The 17388-nt window shown below is 47.5% G+C and overlaps 1 protein-coding gene across 2 annotated transcripts in view; it reads left to right on the top strand.

The window, feature by feature from the left end:
• WBP11 (WW domain binding protein 11) overlaps positions 1-17388 on the top strand; it is an 83942-nt gene that overhangs the window by 23875 nt on the left and 42679 nt on the right. For both annotated transcript variants that reach the window (XM_030203103.1, XM_030203096.1), the window contains one exon: positions 7606-7802. In XM_030203103.1, the coding sequence (XP_030058963.1) occupies positions 7606-7802 (197 nt within the window). The remainder of the gene's footprint in view (positions 1-7605; positions 7803-17388) is intronic.

The raw sequence follows: 17388 nt of genomic DNA, 5'->3' as shown, positions 1-17388 counted from the left end.
TATGCCATCCGGTCCAGGTGATTTACTACTCTTAATTGGTCAGTTTGGCTCAGTAGTACATCTTCAGGTTCACCGAGATTTCTTTCAGTTCCTCCGCATCATCACCCTTGAAAACTATTTCCGGTATAGACAGATCTCTTACATCTTTTTCTGTAGAAGCAAAGAATTCATTCAGTTTCTCTGCTATGGCCTTGTCCTCCATGAGCACCCCTTTTTCTCCTTCGTGATCTAACGGTCCCCCTGATTCCTTGGTAAGCTTTCTGCCTCTGATGTAACTGAAAAAGTTGTTACTGTGAGTTTTAGCCTCTGCGGCAAGTTTCTTTTTATGTTCTCTTTTAGCCTTCTTTAGCATAGTAACATAGTAAATGACAGCAGATAAAGACCTTTATGGTCCATCCAGTCTGCCCAACAAGATAAACTCATTTTACATGGTACATGATACTTTATATGTATACCCGAGTTTGATTTGTCCTTGCTATTCTCAGGGCACAGACCATAGAAGTCTGCCCAGCACTGTTCTTGTACTAAGTTCTGAAGCTAACGTTGAAGCCCCTTAAAATTTACACTCCAACCCATCCATATCTATTCAGTCACAATCAGGGCGTAGACCATAGAAGTCTGCCTAGCACCGGTTTTGCTTCCCAGTTATCGGCGTCGCCACCTAGTCTTCGCTAGGATTCTGTGGATCCATTACTTCTAAACAGGATTCCTTTGTGTTTATCCCACGCACGTTTGAATTCCATTACCGTTTTCATTTCCACCACCTCACGGTCGAGGGCATTACACATATCCACCACCCTCTCTGTGAAAAAATACTTCCTGACAACTCCTGAGTCTGCCCTCCTTCAACCTCAATTCATGTCCTCTAGTTCTACCGCCTTCCCATCTCCGGAAAAGGTTCGTTTGCGGATTAATACCTTTCAAATATTTGAACGTCAGTATCATGTCACCCCTGTTTCTTCTTTCCTCCAAGGTATACATGTTCAGGTCAGCAAGTCTCTCCTCATATGGTTTACAACACAAATCCCATACCATTTTTCTAGCTTTTCTTTGCATCACTTCCAGTCTTTTTACATTTTTAGCAAGATACAGCCTCCAAAGCTGAACACAATACTCCAGGTGGGGCCTCACCAATGACTTGTATAGGGGCATCAACACCTCCTTTCTTCTGCTGGTTATACCCCTCTCTATGCAGCCTAGCATCCTTCTGGCCACTGCTGTCGCATTGTTTCTTCACCTTTAGATCCTCGGACACCAACACCCCAAGGTCTCTCTCCTGAGTCGAGGTTACTAATCTCTCCCCTCCTATCCGGTATCTCTTTTTTGGGTTTCTGCACCCCAAGCGTATCACTCTACACTTCTTGGCATTAAATTTTAACTAAAAAAAAACTAAATATTCAGTCTCCTATTAAACCTCAATACATATACTAATCATATCCTCCACACAAAAAATTGTGATAATGATAATAATGTGCTCAGTTCATACCCATTCCAACCACCACGCCGGAGAAAGGTGGAATCTGGGGGCGATCCGCTCTGGGTTGTGTCTGTTACATTTTTTCTGATTCTTGTTTAATTCCCCTTCTGAAGACGATATGCGAAACTCAGCCAGAGTCAAGGGGTCTGTTGGTTTGTAGAGTTTGTCAGTATGAGTGGATGTTTATGAACAATCACCAAGCACAAAGGAGAATCCTCAAGGGAAGTGAACTTTATTTTTTAAGAACATACAATGGATGTTAGTGTTTGTTTAGGAGGTTTGGTTTATATGTATATGATTTTGTATATCTATATCCATATGTTAAGAGTGTAAACAGCTTAAGTGGTATACTTTTGTAGAAATTGCAGCGTGTATGCATATTAGCAGATTAGGGACTACATTTCCCATGGTGCCTTGTTTAGAGGAGTTGCAACCCCACAATTACCTGCATTATACTTAGATATTTACTTGATGTGCTATCTATATTGATGGGTTATGGAACAACTGTATGAATAAATTAAAACATATAGAGTAACATTTTGAAGCACATTGAGGGGGTGATGCAGGTAATAATTGCTTGTGGATAAGTACAAGTGATCAACTAGTGTACTGTGGAAGGCAACTTTGTATGTACATACAGGAGACGGGAAGTGGAACACCTAATGTGCGATGATGGTTCCATCTGTGACACTACCACATGTTCCCTTGGGGATATAATGGTTGGAATGGGTATGAACTGAGCATGTTGTTATCATTATCACAATTTTTTGTGTTGAGGATATGATTAGTATATGTATTGAGGTTTAATAGAAGACTGAATATTTAGTTTTTTTGAATTTAAGTCATTAATTCAGTTAGTATTGAATATAGGTTCTTCCAGAGAGTAAGTAATTAAATTATTAAATTTTAACTTCCAGACCCTTGACCATTCTTCTAGCGTTCGGAGATCCCTTCTCATCGTTTCTACTCCCTCCAGGGTATCCACTCTATTGGCTATTTTTCGTGTCATCCACAAAAATCAAGCCTTTCCTTCCAACCCTTCAGCAATGTCTCCCACAAATATATTAAACAGAATAGGCCCCGGCACCGACCCTAGAACGCCACTGCTCACCTTCCTTTCCTCCGAGCGGATTCAATTTACCACCACCCTCTGCCACCTGTCAGTCAGCCAGTTGCTTATCCAGTTCACCACTTTCAGTCCTAAGTTCAACCCTTTCAGCTTATTCGCGAGCCTTCTGTAGGGGACCGTATCAAAGGCTTTGCTGAAATCCAAGTAGATTACATCTAGCACGCATCCTTCATCTAGTTCATTGGTCACCCAGTCAAAGAAGTCAATAAGATTCGTTTGGCAGGATTTTCCTTTGGTAAAACCATGTTGCCTTGGGTCCTGTAACCCATTGGCTTCTAGAAAGTTAACTATCCTTTCTTTCAGCAGCGACTCCATTATTTTTCCTATCACTGATGTGAGACTTACCGTTCTGTAGTTTCCCACTTCTTCCTGTCTCCACTTTTGTGAAGAGGGACCACATCTGCTCGTCTCCAATCTCATGGAACCTCTCCCATCTCTAAAGATCTATTAAATCTTTAAGAGGTCCCGCCAGGACCTCTCTGAGCTCCCTCAGTATCCTGGGATGTATCCCATCCGGCCCATAGCTTTGTCTACCTTCAGATTCTCAAGCTGTTTATAAACTCTTTCTTCCATAAATGGCGCAGTATCCACTCCATTCCCAGATGTTCCCTCAGCAGCCGACCGTGGTCCTTCTCCAGGATTTTCCTCTGTGAACACCGTAGAGAAATAATTGTTTAGCACATTCGCTTTATCTTCATCACTCTCCACGTAGCCATTCTCATTATCTTTCAGTCTCGCAATTCCATTCTTATCTTTTCTCCTTTCTCCAATATATCTGAAAAAGGTCTTGTCACCTCTTTTCCGTGATCCTGTCGCGTACTTTTGTATTTCTTGAAAAAAGCCTCTTTTGCTCTTATTTTTTCAGCTACTTGTTTAGAGAACCATATAGGCTTCCTGCTTCTCTTGTTTTTGTTTACTTTCCTCGCATAAAGATCAGTCGCCATATTTATAGCAGCTTTTAGCTTGGACCACTGTTTTTCCACATGTCCTATGCCTTCCCACGCCAACAGCTTCTCCAGGTATTTCCCCATTTTATCAAAATCAATACATCTGAAATCCAGTACTTTGAGTTTTTTGTGTCCGCACTCCGCCTTCGTCCTTATATCAGACCATATAGTGTGATGATCACAAATTGAAATCTCCCAATATTAGAACCTCCCCTTTCATACCAATCTTTTGAATATCTTCTCTAACTTCTCCATTTGTGCCAGAGGTCTGTAGATAACCCCCGTGTGGCTACAGTTCCGTCTTCTCTTTCCAGGATGATCCATAAAGCTTCTTCCTTTCCCCGGGTTCCCCGCATTTCAGCTGCTCTGATATTGTCTGTCACATACAGAGCCACTTCGCCTCTTCGACCCTTTCTATCTTCCTAAAAAGATTATAGCCCAGTGTGGTCACACGTGTTTATTTATGCTTTGCGTCTGACTTATCAGTTCTTATGTTGCTTCTTATTTTCTTCATTTGGGTCTTTTTCCATTCTTTGAAGGGCAATCTTTTGACTGTAACGTCCTCTCTTACTTCACCTTTTAACTGTGCTGGCTGATGTTTTCTCTTCTTTCCACATTTGCAAATACGTGGAATGCATCTGGTCTGGGCTTCCAAAATGATATTTTTGAATAACGTCAACGCCTGATTTAGTGTCCTAACCTTTGCAGCTGATCCTTTTAGTTTCTTTTTAACCATTTTCCTTATTTTATTATAGTCGTTGTTTCGAAAATTAAATATAGCTACAGTAGATTTCCTTTGCGGGTTCATCCCAGATAGTAGCCCCAGAGCAGTGGGTTCCGGAATAGAGAGCTGCGCAGGAATGGGGTTTGCGAGAATCCCACAGCTATAGTGGGAATCTCACAGGGATGCCCTCCAGGGCCTCGGGGATCCCCTCGATGTCTGCGGAAATCTTGTGGAGAAGAACACAGGTCCTGCAGGGTTCCGGCGGTAGTGTAGCGCAATGCCAGCCTATCTCCCTATCCTCGGCGCTTCCTCAAACTCCTCTTTGGTGATCGTTGGAGAAGTCTTGTGGGACTTCAGACCATTCGACTTCTCCAACTTCCTGCACCATGCGACTCAAGTCTCTACAGAGCCCAGTCGCTATGCAGGGGAAGAGGAGGAGTGTGAAGCAGTGCTGTGAGTAATGTAACGGTAAAGATTGTGGGAAGGATTGAGGAGGGCTGCATAGACACTGGAGGGGGCATGAGAGAAACTAGGTGAAAGCTGAGGAGGGGGGCATGAGGGGCTGGACCCTGGGGAGGGAAAGAGGGACTGGAGGGGGATGGACTGGGCCCTGGGGAGGGACATAGGGATGACAGCAGACATGGAGAAAGAAGATATGCCAAGTAGAAGACCTTGGAAAGGCAGGAAAAGAAACAGACAAAATCAGAAGATACGGACAAAATTGAATGGAAAAATAAAATGCTCAGACTTCAAAGGTAGAAAAAAATATTTTATTTTTATTTATCAACTGGACCATATCAAGTTTGGGAAATGTGTGTCTCTAATATCTTTCATTTCCAGAATAATGGCATAGGTTGGGTTATTTTAGTACAGGGGATGGAGTTAATTACTTGCGGGGATGGGTTCGTTTCTGGCTGGGGTGGTTGAAATTTCTGTCCCCGTGCAGCACTCTATTCTGGAGGAGGTGCTTGAAGGCTGTGTATTGGAGTTTGGATACCTATATGGTCTCCTTGTGTGGCTCCCTCTTCAAGGGCAGAGCAACGGAGGACACTCTCTTACCTTATCCAGTTGAAGGCCATGGAGGAGGTCCTGCCTGCGGGGATGGGGTCACTACTCCATTTACTTCATTGCCCCCAGGAAGGGGGGTGGGGTCAGTGCGGACTTATGGGTGCTTCATTTCTGCATGGAGAGCCTGTACTCAGCGATCAGTTTCTCTCCTTTTTGAATCTGGCCAAGGCCTACTTCCATCCTCATTAACCCAGACCACAGGCAGTTCAGCAGTTCTGCATGTTGGGCCCTTCCGTGTAGCCTGGCCACAGCTCCTCAGACTTTTTCAAGTTCATGGTGGTAGTTGTGTTTCCCTCTGCAAGGAGGGGGATGCGAGTGCATCCTTTGGACAATTGGCGGATTCAAGCTGATGTGGCAGGGGACACTCAGGTGGCAGTGTCCTGTGTAGTCCAGCTGCTAGAGAAGTTGACCTGGGTGATCATCTACAACTACATGAAAAGCCAATTGGCTATTGTAAGCGATTTAGTACTGAGTGTAGAAATAGAAGAGGGATTGCAGTTATCGATTGTGGCAACTATTTGTATGTCATCAGCGTAAACAAAAGCAACAAGATCTAAAGATTGGGTTAATTTTAGGAGGGGGGCCATGAAGATATTGACGACAGTGGGAGTAAGTAGAGAGCCTTGTGGAACACCACAGGTTAGCCGAAAAGATTCTGATGAGGAGTTGTTCCAGTGAACAAAGTAATAATGATTTCTAAGGTAATCCTGAAACCAGTGAAGAGCGGTTCCAGATATATCTAGATCTGCAAGGTGTTGAATGGAATGGTTGACTAAGTTGAATGCGGCAGAATGGTCTAGTAATATGCATCCCCTTCAGAAAGCACTGCTGACCCACTGTAGCCCCAAGTCCCAGGATGTGCTCCTCCCTCAGGCCTGGTGAGATCAGTTTGTCTCCTCCAGTGGACTCCCCTAGTGCTTCTAGAATGCATGGTGGTTAGCACCAATGCAAGTCTCAGGGGTTTGGGGCAGTGGGGTGTGTCTCATTGTCGGTGCAGTATACTGCAGGGTATGTAGTCAACAGGTGAGACCTCATGGTTTGTCCCCCCTCTCCTCTCCCCCCCTCCCCCGAAGGCCAGTGCAAATCACTTGGCACTACAGGGGTTCCTCCTTGTCATTCGGGGGGGGGGGGGGGGAGGCAGTCCAGTGAGTCTTCTGAGACAATATGATGGCAGTGGTTTATGTCAACAGGCAGGGTGAAGCGAGGAGCTGGTACTGGAGATTCAGTAGTTGTGCAGTTGCTCAGAGGGCCATGCCTCAGCTGTCTTGGCAGACTTTCTTGCTGATGAGATCTGAACCCAGGGGAATAGGATCTGAGTGATTCTGCATTCAATCTCTTTGTGGATCACTGGGGGACACTGATCCTTGACCTCATGGCATCCGCAGACAATGCAGAATATCCCCACTTCTTCAGTTGCAGGTCTGTTTCAGGTTCAACAGGGATCCATGTTTTAGTGCAGTCTTGGCCTCTCTGGGAACTCCTGTTTGTGTTTCTTTCCTGGCCATTAGTGGACCGAGTCTTGTGCAGGATTGCACAGCACCCCTCCCTGATCATTTTCGTGCTACCAAACTGACCGAGGCAGCCGAGGTACACAGAGCAACCTCTTCTCTCGAGGGGCCGAGATCTGTTGCACCAGGGTCCAGTGCGGTATATCAAGTCCCATTTCGCTTTCCCTTAGTATCATCAACCCTGATGCTGTAATTCTACCCACTCTAATCAAAGGGTCAAACGTCTTTATTGGGGTGAGTTAATATATTTGTGATTTAGCTTTAGAGTGCCGTGCTGTCTGTAATAGAATCAGTTAAAAATGTTGATATCCTAATATACAGGTAAATCACAGGCTTCATTGCAGTGGTGGTGCACTGGTGTTTGCAGGTGTTTTACAGCTTTGAAATCAAAGATCTTGGGAAGAAAGATTCTGCAGGTTTGGAAGGCATTTAAAATTAGGGGATCACGGTAGATGATCTAGTGCAGCGGAATACTTTATTAGTGGAACAGATCAGATCAGAATTTGAAGATCAGGGTGACCCTCAAAGACAAAAGAAACACATCACACAGAAGAGAGAGGCAACATTTGTCAGCCTATTTTCAAATTTTTATTTTAGAAACAATGAAGGAGAATTCATAATGATTACGACTTTAAGTGAAGTGATTTTTTTTTTTTTGTGTGTGAATATAGTACATGTCAAGGAGGAGCAGGGACACAGTGGGGCAAAGTGTGCTGCTTGACATGATAGTGGCTTTGGGGCTGTTGTTGCAGAATTTAATCCAGTACAGCAGCCACAACTGAATGAGAAGGTGCTGAAGGATAAACGGAAAAAGCTTCGGGAGACCTTTGAGCGCATTCTGCGCCTGTATGAGAAAGAGAATCCAGACATCTACAAGGAGCTGCGCAAGTTGGAACTGGAGTACGAGCAGAAACGATCCCAGCTCAGTCAGTACTTCGATGCTGTGAAAGTGAGTCCCTATCTTTGCATGCTTTCCTGAACTGTAACAGCACAAATGGTCACTCGCAGCTTCCTCTGGAGAAGAGAGTGGGGGAGATGCAAAAGAGAAGTGGGTGGATCTAAGAAATAGCATTCTAGGCATCCAGAGCCTGTCACCTTATATGCTACTCTTTTACTTCAGTAGAATCTCTAAAAATAGTTATTTCATGAATATTTCATTCCTTGTGTAAATTGAGTTGCAGAAAGTAGGAAACTGAAGGTGTACAGGCTCCAAATTCTCCTTACAGAGCAGGGATGAGAGCAGCAAAGGGACACGTGCCATGCAGCTACTTAATGATATCCTTATGCTCTAGATAAATAGCTCCACTCCTTAAGTGCCCTTAATAAACCACTCCAGAACTTGTGGTTTATGCCCACCAGTCAGCAGGTGGAGACAGAGAATAAAAGCTGAACATCCTGCCCTATAAGGGCATCATGTAGCCTTAAACTCCTCAGTATTTCTCTGTCTCCAGCAGATGTTGACAGACTGACCATGCAACCTCTGGTCTGTTCTGTGAGTATGCTCCTGGGTCAACTGGTAAGCTTATCCCAGTTTAGCAGGGGGGTACTTTTAACTTGTCTTCAGTTCTAAAAGACATAAGAAGACTAATTGGCAATTTTAAAGTAGAGGGAATAACTCGCAGGAGTATCCTCACTAGCGAAGACCTTCAGAATGGTTTGTTTGCTTATTCCACACTTGATATACCACCTTTCTGAAAATACAGTCATTCCCTGCCATTTCCCCTTTTCCCCATACATATCGTTGACTTTTCTGGAATTACAAGCCTTTCAAAGTTCGGGGTGGGGGTGGGGGGGGGGTTCCCTACAAGCCATACAAGTCATACTACTACATTCCTGTGCCAGAGAGCACTTTGCATATATTTGCTTGTGTGTTATTTGAAAATAGCGCCCAATAGTAAGTCTGCAGTGCACACTAAATGATGATTTTGGTGCAATGGGAGAGATAAGAGGAGAGCCCTGAAATCCAAGTGAGGACAGCTTATCAAGGAGTAGGTGGTGATCAACAGTGTCAAAAGCATCAGATATCGAGAAAGATGAGGATAGAATAGAAACCTTTGGATCTTTCCAGGAACAGCGAGGGTTGTTTCATTTGAATGTAGAGGGTGAAAGCCAGGTTGAAGTGGGTCAAGAATAGCTTGAGAAGAAAGAAAGTAAAAACAATGGCGGTGAACAATCATGTTCAAGTATCTTGGATAGGAAAGGGAGGAGAAAGATGGGGCAATAGTTGGAAGGGCAGGTAGGATCCAAGAAAAGGTTTTTTGAGGGGTGGTGTAACTACTGCATGTTTGAAGGCTTCAGGAACAGTTGCATTTGTAATTGAAAGATTGCGGATATGACAGAAAGAATAGCACTAGGAGAGATAGTGCTGAGTAGATGGGTGGGAATAGGATCAGAGGAACAGAGTTTGGAGGAGGAAAAAAATGTGCAGTTTCCTCCAGTGATTTCAGAAAAGAAGGAACTAGGTATATAATGCACCTTAGATATATCTGGTAGAGAGGCTGAAAGTAATTGCTTAACTTGAAAATTATTCTGCAGAATCAAACAATTCACAAGACATTTAAAAATTTTTCAAATTATTATAATGAAATTATTTTACAGGTAATTCCATTTTAGTAAATAACTGTTATCTTCCAACAACATTATGTTAACTTCTTCCAGCTCATCAGCTTTTTTTTTTCCCTGCATCTCAATTTCCTTTTGCCACACCATTAATCTTTTTTTTTTTTTCGTGGGAAGCAAGTTTTTCTGCTGCTTCTCGAGAAAAAGTTGTAAAAGACAACCAGACAGAATAGACTCCATCTGAGTCATCTTCCACAATTCCAAATTAGACACCTCCCTGATCGCCAAAGCCCTAAAATTAACTGATTTAACAGTACTGAAGAAGAATCTATTAATAGACACAGGAACAGTATTCAATACAGACTTAGACCATTCTGCTCCAGTTATCGCTCACTTCAGTGGCATATCAGGATCCAAAACTAAATTGCCCTGCTTTCCCTCAGCTGTAGTGTACTCTCCAGACTTCTTATCAACTCCAACTACCAGCACAACCAGTTCAGAGATGCTACCAGTAGGCAAACATCCAGAATCTGTTCAGGTAACTGGAATGCTGCCTAAGATATCAGACATCCAAGATTGCCCAGTAATGATAAAGATGGAGAAAACATGCTTTCTCCGAGGACAAACAGGCCATATTCTCACATGTGGGTGACGTCATCCACGTTGCCTTGTCCAGAGCTTAAACAAGCTAATACAGCTGTAAAAATACATGTAGTGTCTCCAACGCGCTTACGCGAGTGCCTTCCTGCCCGCCATGAGAGCGCAGGACTATCAGTCTCATCCATAGTGTGAACAGAATGTGGTTGTCCCATGCACCTCACAGCACCTGGTGCATGAGCATTGTTTTTTTTTCAGTTTTGTGCCTTTCCTTCAGGGATTTTGCCCTGAGTTTATTTTATTTTATTTAGAAAATTATCTTGTTTTGTTTTTTTCCCCACTTTTTAAGTTTCCTTTCTTTTTACCGTGCTCGGTTGGCCCTCTTAGGGCCTGAGTTCCAGTCAGGTTCTATTTTTCAGGTGCTTGCCCCTTTTTTCAGTCACCATTGAGCCTTTTGATTTGGTCACGACTGTTATCCCTTCCATGTCATCAAAGGTTCCCAGTGACTTTAAACACTGTAACTGGTGCAAGACATGTCTTCAGTGTTTGGGGCCTGAACATACCCCTTCTAGTTGTGTTCTTTGCCTTCATATGAAGAAAAGAACCCCACTGACTAGAGAGGCTCGGAGAGAGAGTTTTTGGAGCCCAGTCCGAAACCTTGGCATTGGTATCAGCATTGAAGTCAATGTTGATATCGACATGGGGTACATTGGTCCATATGACACAGAGGCCTGTCTCAAACACTGGTATCAACCACCCCCCCCCCCCCCCCCCCCCCCCCCCCAGTGCAAGGTGCTTGGGAGCTCCATGGCACTGAGGGATTCAGTCCCCGAGAAGCATCAGCACTGGGAGAACCAGTCTTCCTCCATACAGGAGGTGCCAATGTGCGGGTCTCCACACAGCCAGGACCAAGCACCCGTCTCGACATGCAGTTCAACAGTCTTTCTCTGAACTGACACCCCAGCCTTCCGCAGTGGTCTCTCTCGATGATCGTATCCAGGGCATGCTCCTTGAGCTTTTGGCAGGGTTTTTACAACAGTGTGCATCAGTATCAGGTGGTGCTTGTACCAGCCGTGCCTCTTTCTGCTGCCTCGCAGAGCCCTCAGCTTGCAGTGAGGTCTCCGACCCGGTGTCGCATCTGGCACCGGTGTCAACAGCCGCCTGTGTTGGCACTCCCTCGACGTTGGTGGAGGAAGCTTCACTGGAGTTGAGGATGGAAGCAGCACCTCGACGCCCTACTCGAGGACAGGGCTCCTCTGTCTCGAGGCAGGCTTGGTCTTGGCCCTCCCATGAGGAGTTTATTGCTGACACCGATGAGGAGCACTCATGGGAGTCTGATGAAGATCCATGGTACTTCTCTGAGGGAGGAGTCCTATGGTATCCCATCTGACCCCTCTCCTCCAGAGGAAGGGAGGAAGTCTCTACCTGAGTGCCTTTTCTTCCCAGGTTTTGTTAAGGAAATGGTTGCTCAAGGCAATCTGTTGCCCCAAAGCATCCAAAATATCAGTGGGGCCAGAGCTGCCCCAACCATTAGGCAAGATTAGCCAGCTGCCTAGGGCAGCAGATTCGTAGAGGGTAGCAGCTGCAGTCAAAGCAAAACAATAGATCCTGTCAGACAGACTCAAAGAACCTGTATGTTTCTATCTGCACATACTTTAATCTGCTTTTTTACAAAAACACAAAAGAGATTAAAGATGCTTAAACCACAAGGAGCAAAAAGAAAACTTGAGTAAAAGTAAAACTCAATTTAACACACTATAATAAAATTAGCCATACTGGGGCTGGTGTTCTAAGGCACTCAGCAAGTGCTGCTCAGTGGATAAGCACCAATGACAGAGATATTCAGAGGCACTAAGTAGATAGTGCTGCTGAATATTTTGTCTGACCACCTCGGCACTATCCAGCTTTTCATCTCTTTCCTTCATCCCAGTCCTCCACTGCCATCTCTCTCTCTCTCCAGTCTTTTAGTAACGCTGCCTTTTCTCTCCTCCCCTGTCCAATGCCCTCCCCCTCTCATTCCTTCATCCCCTTACCCACTCCAGCTCCTTCCCTGTTGTTTATCCCCTCCCCTTCTTATTTCGTACTTCCTTATAAGTTCTCAGAATGATTGTATGGTCCCGGCTAAATTAGTATTAGGAAGTGGAAAAAAAAAGCTGATCACACTAGGCTGTATCACCGTACCATGAAATTGTTATTATGATTCATTATACATTACAAATATATATCGTAAAAAAGAAAATTATAGTACTTAGCTTCATCGAGCCAAGATGACGGATATGTAAGAAGTTCAACACGGGCAGTTCATCTTATTCTCACAGACAATGCCAATCAAGAGAAAATAAGTGTCCATAGTCTCAGTGAAGTCTATCACACCATGAAGATAAAATCCAAAACCCAGTGAGTAACAAGGTTGCCACCTCTCGAATCAAAGTATCCCAAAGTCTGAATGGAAAACTTGAACTAGACAGCCCGCAAGGAATACATCTGAATCATCTCAACGAGGGTGCGACCCTGCTCACTGTCTTTAGCAATCATTTCCTCTTCAAACGCCAATCTGTTCAACTATTTTAGCCGATCTCTATACAGTTCTGTGTTTCGCTATAGCGCCTTTAGGAAATCAAACTGCCTAACAATATTTAAAACATAATGAATGTTTGAAACACCTATAACTGAAACTATGGTATACATTGATATGAAAATGAAAACTAATCCATTACTCATGGTCATGAAGTTCTTATCTTACTCATGGAGCAGTCTAGAGAGTTTCCCACTGAAAAGTTACTGACTTCTGGAGTGAAAAGACGCCCACATGCGCAATTCCTAATTTCCATATCATCATGCTGATCAATCCATAGACTGGTGGGTTGTGTCCATCTACCAGCAGGTGGAGATAGAGAGCAAAGCTTTTGCCTCCCTATATGTGGTCATGTGCTGCCGGAAACTCCTCAGTATGTTCTCTATCTCAGCAGGTGGTGGTCACACACAGCAGCAGCTCTGGCTAGGCCTCCAAGCCTAATTTTTAGGTTTTGTTGAGTGCCTGGGGTTGAGGGCTCTTCTTGAGCAAGTGCAAACCTGGTGGTGCCAGGTCCCTCCTTTTCTCCCCCCCCCCCCCCCCCCCCCCCCCGCTGGCTCCGTTTGAAAAAAAAAAAATTTTTGAACGTCCTTAAAGGCGTTTATTTCAACGTTTATTTAAACGTTTATTACAGCTACTCACTGGGACACCAGGTCGTTACAGCTCGGAGCGGACAGCAGGTAATTTTTACCTTTTATAGCGGGCAGGGGGTTCCCCGATTGGTCTCCACGTGGCCTATGGCGTCGGAGGGCGAGGGCGCAAAGAGTCGCTCCCCGGATCGCGTGTGCGCTTCCAGAGGGGATGCGGGGGTCTTAAAGTCTGATTCGCCCTTGTTGGGTGACAGTTTCGTGACCGATGAGTGTCCCGGTCCTTCCTCCGGTGTGGCGGTTTTTCCCGCCATAAACGCCCATCCCCCGCGGCTCGCCTCCGCCATATTGGCCGGCCACGCGGCTCGGACGGCTTCTTCTTGGGCCGCCCTTGAGGTGGGAGACATTGATGCCATGAACACCCTTAATTTGGGCGACGGCACAAAAGCGGCTACAGTTAAGCGCCGTTTTTTTCCCGCACGGCTCCTTCGCGGAGTGTCGCGCCGGACGCCATCTTGGATGCGCAGCATGTCTCTCCCCCGCTCTTGCGAGCGCCGGTTGAGGGTGCGTCTAGGGCTGTAGCCCAGGCTGCGGAAGTGCACAGTATGCGGGGTTTCTCCCCCGAGTTTGTTTTGCTGCTGCATCAGGCCTTCCTTATGCAAAACGCTGCCCCTGCTCCCTCGTCTGGTAAAGAGGTTGAAGCCCCCGGAGGTAAACGCCCTCGGGTTGATTCCCAGGCCTTGGAGGACTTTGTCTCCTCCGATGTAGATGAGGGCAGCGTATCTGAGTTCTCCCAACGGTCCTTTGCGGATTCCTTGAAGGAGACGGATCCCCGCTCGGATGGAGCGGATGACCCCTCTGCAGCGCGGCTCTTTAGCTCAGAGGATTTGCCCAACCTGTTAATGCAGGCCATGGGCATTTTGAAGATTTCCTCTCCGGAGGACGTCTCTCCCTCAGCCCCTGTTGGCTCTGCCATTATGCTGGGGACGAAGCGCCCGCATAGAACCTTCCACGTGCATGATGCCATGCACACCTTAATTTCGGCTCAGTGGGATGCCCCGGAAGCGAGCCTTAAACTGGTTAGGACTTTGTCCCGCCTCTATCCTTTGCCTGAAAGTGAACGTGAGGCCTATCTGTGGCCTACCGTGGTTTCTTTAATCACTGCGGTGACTAAGAAAACGGCGTTGCCGGTGGAAGGTGGCACGGCCCTATAGGACGCCCAAGACAGAAGATTGGAGGCGGCCTTAAGGTCGTCCTTTGAGGCGGCTGCTTTAAGTTTGCAGGCCTCAGTTTGCGGCTCCTATGTGGCCAGGGCGTGCCTGACTATGGTGCAGCGGACTTCCCCCTCGGATCTTTCCTTGAGGGCTGATTGGCCGGCCCTGAAATCGGGCTTAGCCTATTTGGCAGACTTGCTGTATGATGTCTTGAGGGCCTCAGCTAAAGGCATGGCTCAGACAATCTCTGCGCAGCGGTGGCTTTGGCTGAGGCATAGGTCTGCTGACCACGCCTCTAAATCCCGCCTGGCTAGATTGCCTTTTAAAGGCAAGCTGCTCTTTGGGGTCGAGCTGGACAAAATCGTGACCGATCTCGGCACGTCTAAGGGCAAGAGGTTACCAGAGGTCAGGGCTCGGGCTAGTGCTCGCCCCGGTACCTCCAGAGGACGGTTCAGGAAGCCCGTCGGTACCACCCGGGCAGGTCGGGCTCCTCTGCCCCCCTCTTCCTTCAAGAGGAAATTCTCCCCCAAGCAGCATTCCTTTTGCAGAGACCGCCGTCCCGGAGGTGCTCCCTCCGGTCCTCCCCTAGGGTCTCGTACCCAATGACGGGGCCTTGGTCCACGCCCCAGTGCAGATTGGAGGACGGCTGTCCTCGTTTCTGGGCGAGTGGATCACTATAACTTCAGACGCTTGAGTGCTGGAAGTCATCAGAGACGGCTACAAGCTAGAGTTCTGCCGACCCTTAAGAGACGGGTTTGTACTCTCTCCCTGCAAGTCTCCGGTCAAAGCTGTGGCAGTGCAGCAGACCTTGGATAATCTGATCCGCCTGGGTGCGGTCGTTCCGGTGCCGGAAAATCGGCTTGGCAAGGGATGTTACTCCATTTACTTTGTGGTACCAAAGAAAGGAGGTTCTGTACGGCCTATCCTCGACCTCAAGGGGTCAATCAGGCTCTTTCGCATGGAGACCCTCCGCTCTGTTATAGCGGCAGTGCAGGCAGGAGAGTTCCTGGCATCCTTGGACTTCAAGGAAGCGTACTTGAATATTCCCATCTGGCCTCCTCATCAACGCTTTCTGCGTTTTGCAGTACTGGGCCGACACTTCCAGTTCAGAGCCCTCCCATTCGGGTTGGCTACTGCTCCGCGGACCTTCTCCAAAGTAATGGTGGTCATCGCGGCCTTCCTGAGGAAGGAAGGAGTACAAGTCCATCCTTATCTGGACGACTGGTTGATCCGAGCCCCCTCTTATGCAGAGTGTGGCAAAGCTGTGAACCGGGTGGTTGCTCTTTTGAACTCCCTGGGGTGGATCATCAACTGGGAGGAAAGCCAGCTGCGCCCAACTCAGTCCCTGGAGTATCTGGAAGTTCGATTCGACTCCCAAGTGGGCAGAGTGTTCCTGCCAGACAATCGGATTGTCAAGCTTCAGGCTCAGATGGACCAGTTCCTAGTAGCCTCTCCTCTTCGGGCTTGGGACTATGTGCAGCTGTTGGGCTCTATGACGGCCACGATGGAAGTAGTGCCCTGGGCCAGGGCTCATATGAGACCACTACAACACTCTCTGCTGCAGCGCTGGACTCCGATGTCGGAGGATTATGCTGTGCGCCTTCCCTTGGACCCAGCAGTGCGCAAGGCGCTGAGCTGGTGGACGCAGACAGACAAGTTGTCTGCAGGAATGCCTCTGGTGACCCCGGAGTGGATTGTCGTCACGACGGACGCCTCGTTGTCGGGCTGGGGAGCCCACTGCTTGGGAAGGACAGCGCAGGGGCTCTGGTCTCCTGCAGAGGTAAAGTGGTCTATCAACCTCCTGGAACTCAGAGCCATTCGGTTGGCGCTTTTGGAGTTCATCCCGGTACTGGCGTTGAAGCCTGTACGGGTCCTGTCGGACAATGCCACGGCTGTGGCCTATGTCATCTGCCAGGGAGGTACCAAGAGCGCCCCTCTAGCCAAGGAGGCCATGAATCTATGCCAGTGGGCGGAAGCGAACCTGGAACAGCTGTCAGCGGCCCACATTGCCGGAGTCATGAATGTCAAGGCGGACTTTCGCAGTCGCCATACCTTGGAGCCCAGAGAGTGGCAGCTATCTGTTCAGGCGTTCTTGGACATCACGAAGCGCTGGGGCCAGCCGAGCCTAGATCTGATGGCGTCATCGGCCAATTGCCAAGTGCCGCGCTTTTTCAGCAGAGGACGGGATCCGCGATCCCTGGGAGTAGATGCTCTTCTCCAACAGTGGCCGACACAAGAGCTTCTCTATGTGTTCCCGCCCTGGCCCATGTTGGGCAGGGTGCTAGACCGGGTGGCAAAGCATCCGGGCCGGATAATCCTGGTGGGTCCGGATTGGCCCAGACGTCCCTGGTATGCGGACTTGATCGGGCTCTCAGTGGACGAACCTCTGCGACTGCCAGTGGAGCAGGGCCTGTTACATCAGGGTCCCGTGGTGATGGAGGATCCCTCCCCCTTTGGTTTTACGGCCTGGCTATTGAGCGGCAGAGTCTGAGGAAGAAGGGCTTCTCGGACAAGGTCATCGCCACTCTGCTGAGAGCGAGGAAGCGCTCTACTTCTACTGCTTACGCCAGGGTTTGGCGTACCTTTGCAGCGTGGTGTGAAGCAGGTTCACTTTCTCCATTTACTGCTCCAGTTTCTTCAGTGCTGGCGTTCCTGCAAGAAGGTCTGGAGAAAGGCCTGTCGCTCAGTTCCCTGAAAGTCCAGGTAGTGGCCCTGGCTTGCTTCAGGGGCCGCCTGAAGGGTGCTTCCCTGGCTTTGCAGCCAGATGTGGTGCGTTTCCTAAAGGGAGTTAATCACCTGCGCCCTCCTCTGCACTCAGTGGTGCCTGCGTGGACCTGGTGCTAAGAGCCTTACAAAGCCGCCTTTTGAACTCTTGTCGAGGGCATCTCTGAAAGACCTGACATTGAGAGCAGTCTTTTTGGTGGCTATCACTTCAGCCAGAAGAGTTTCCGAGCTCCAGGCACTCTCTTGTCGAGAGTTTTTTCTGCAGTTCACTGAGGCAGGAGT

This window comes from Microcaecilia unicolor, chromosome 1 (assembly GCF_901765095.1).
Source record: "Microcaecilia unicolor chromosome 1, aMicUni1.1, whole genome shotgun sequence".
Lineage (NCBI taxonomy): Eukaryota > Metazoa > Chordata > Amphibia > Gymnophiona > Siphonopidae > Microcaecilia > Microcaecilia unicolor.
The sequence above is the reverse complement of the archived record's forward strand: the minus strand, read 5'-3'. Positions and strand labels throughout refer to the sequence as shown.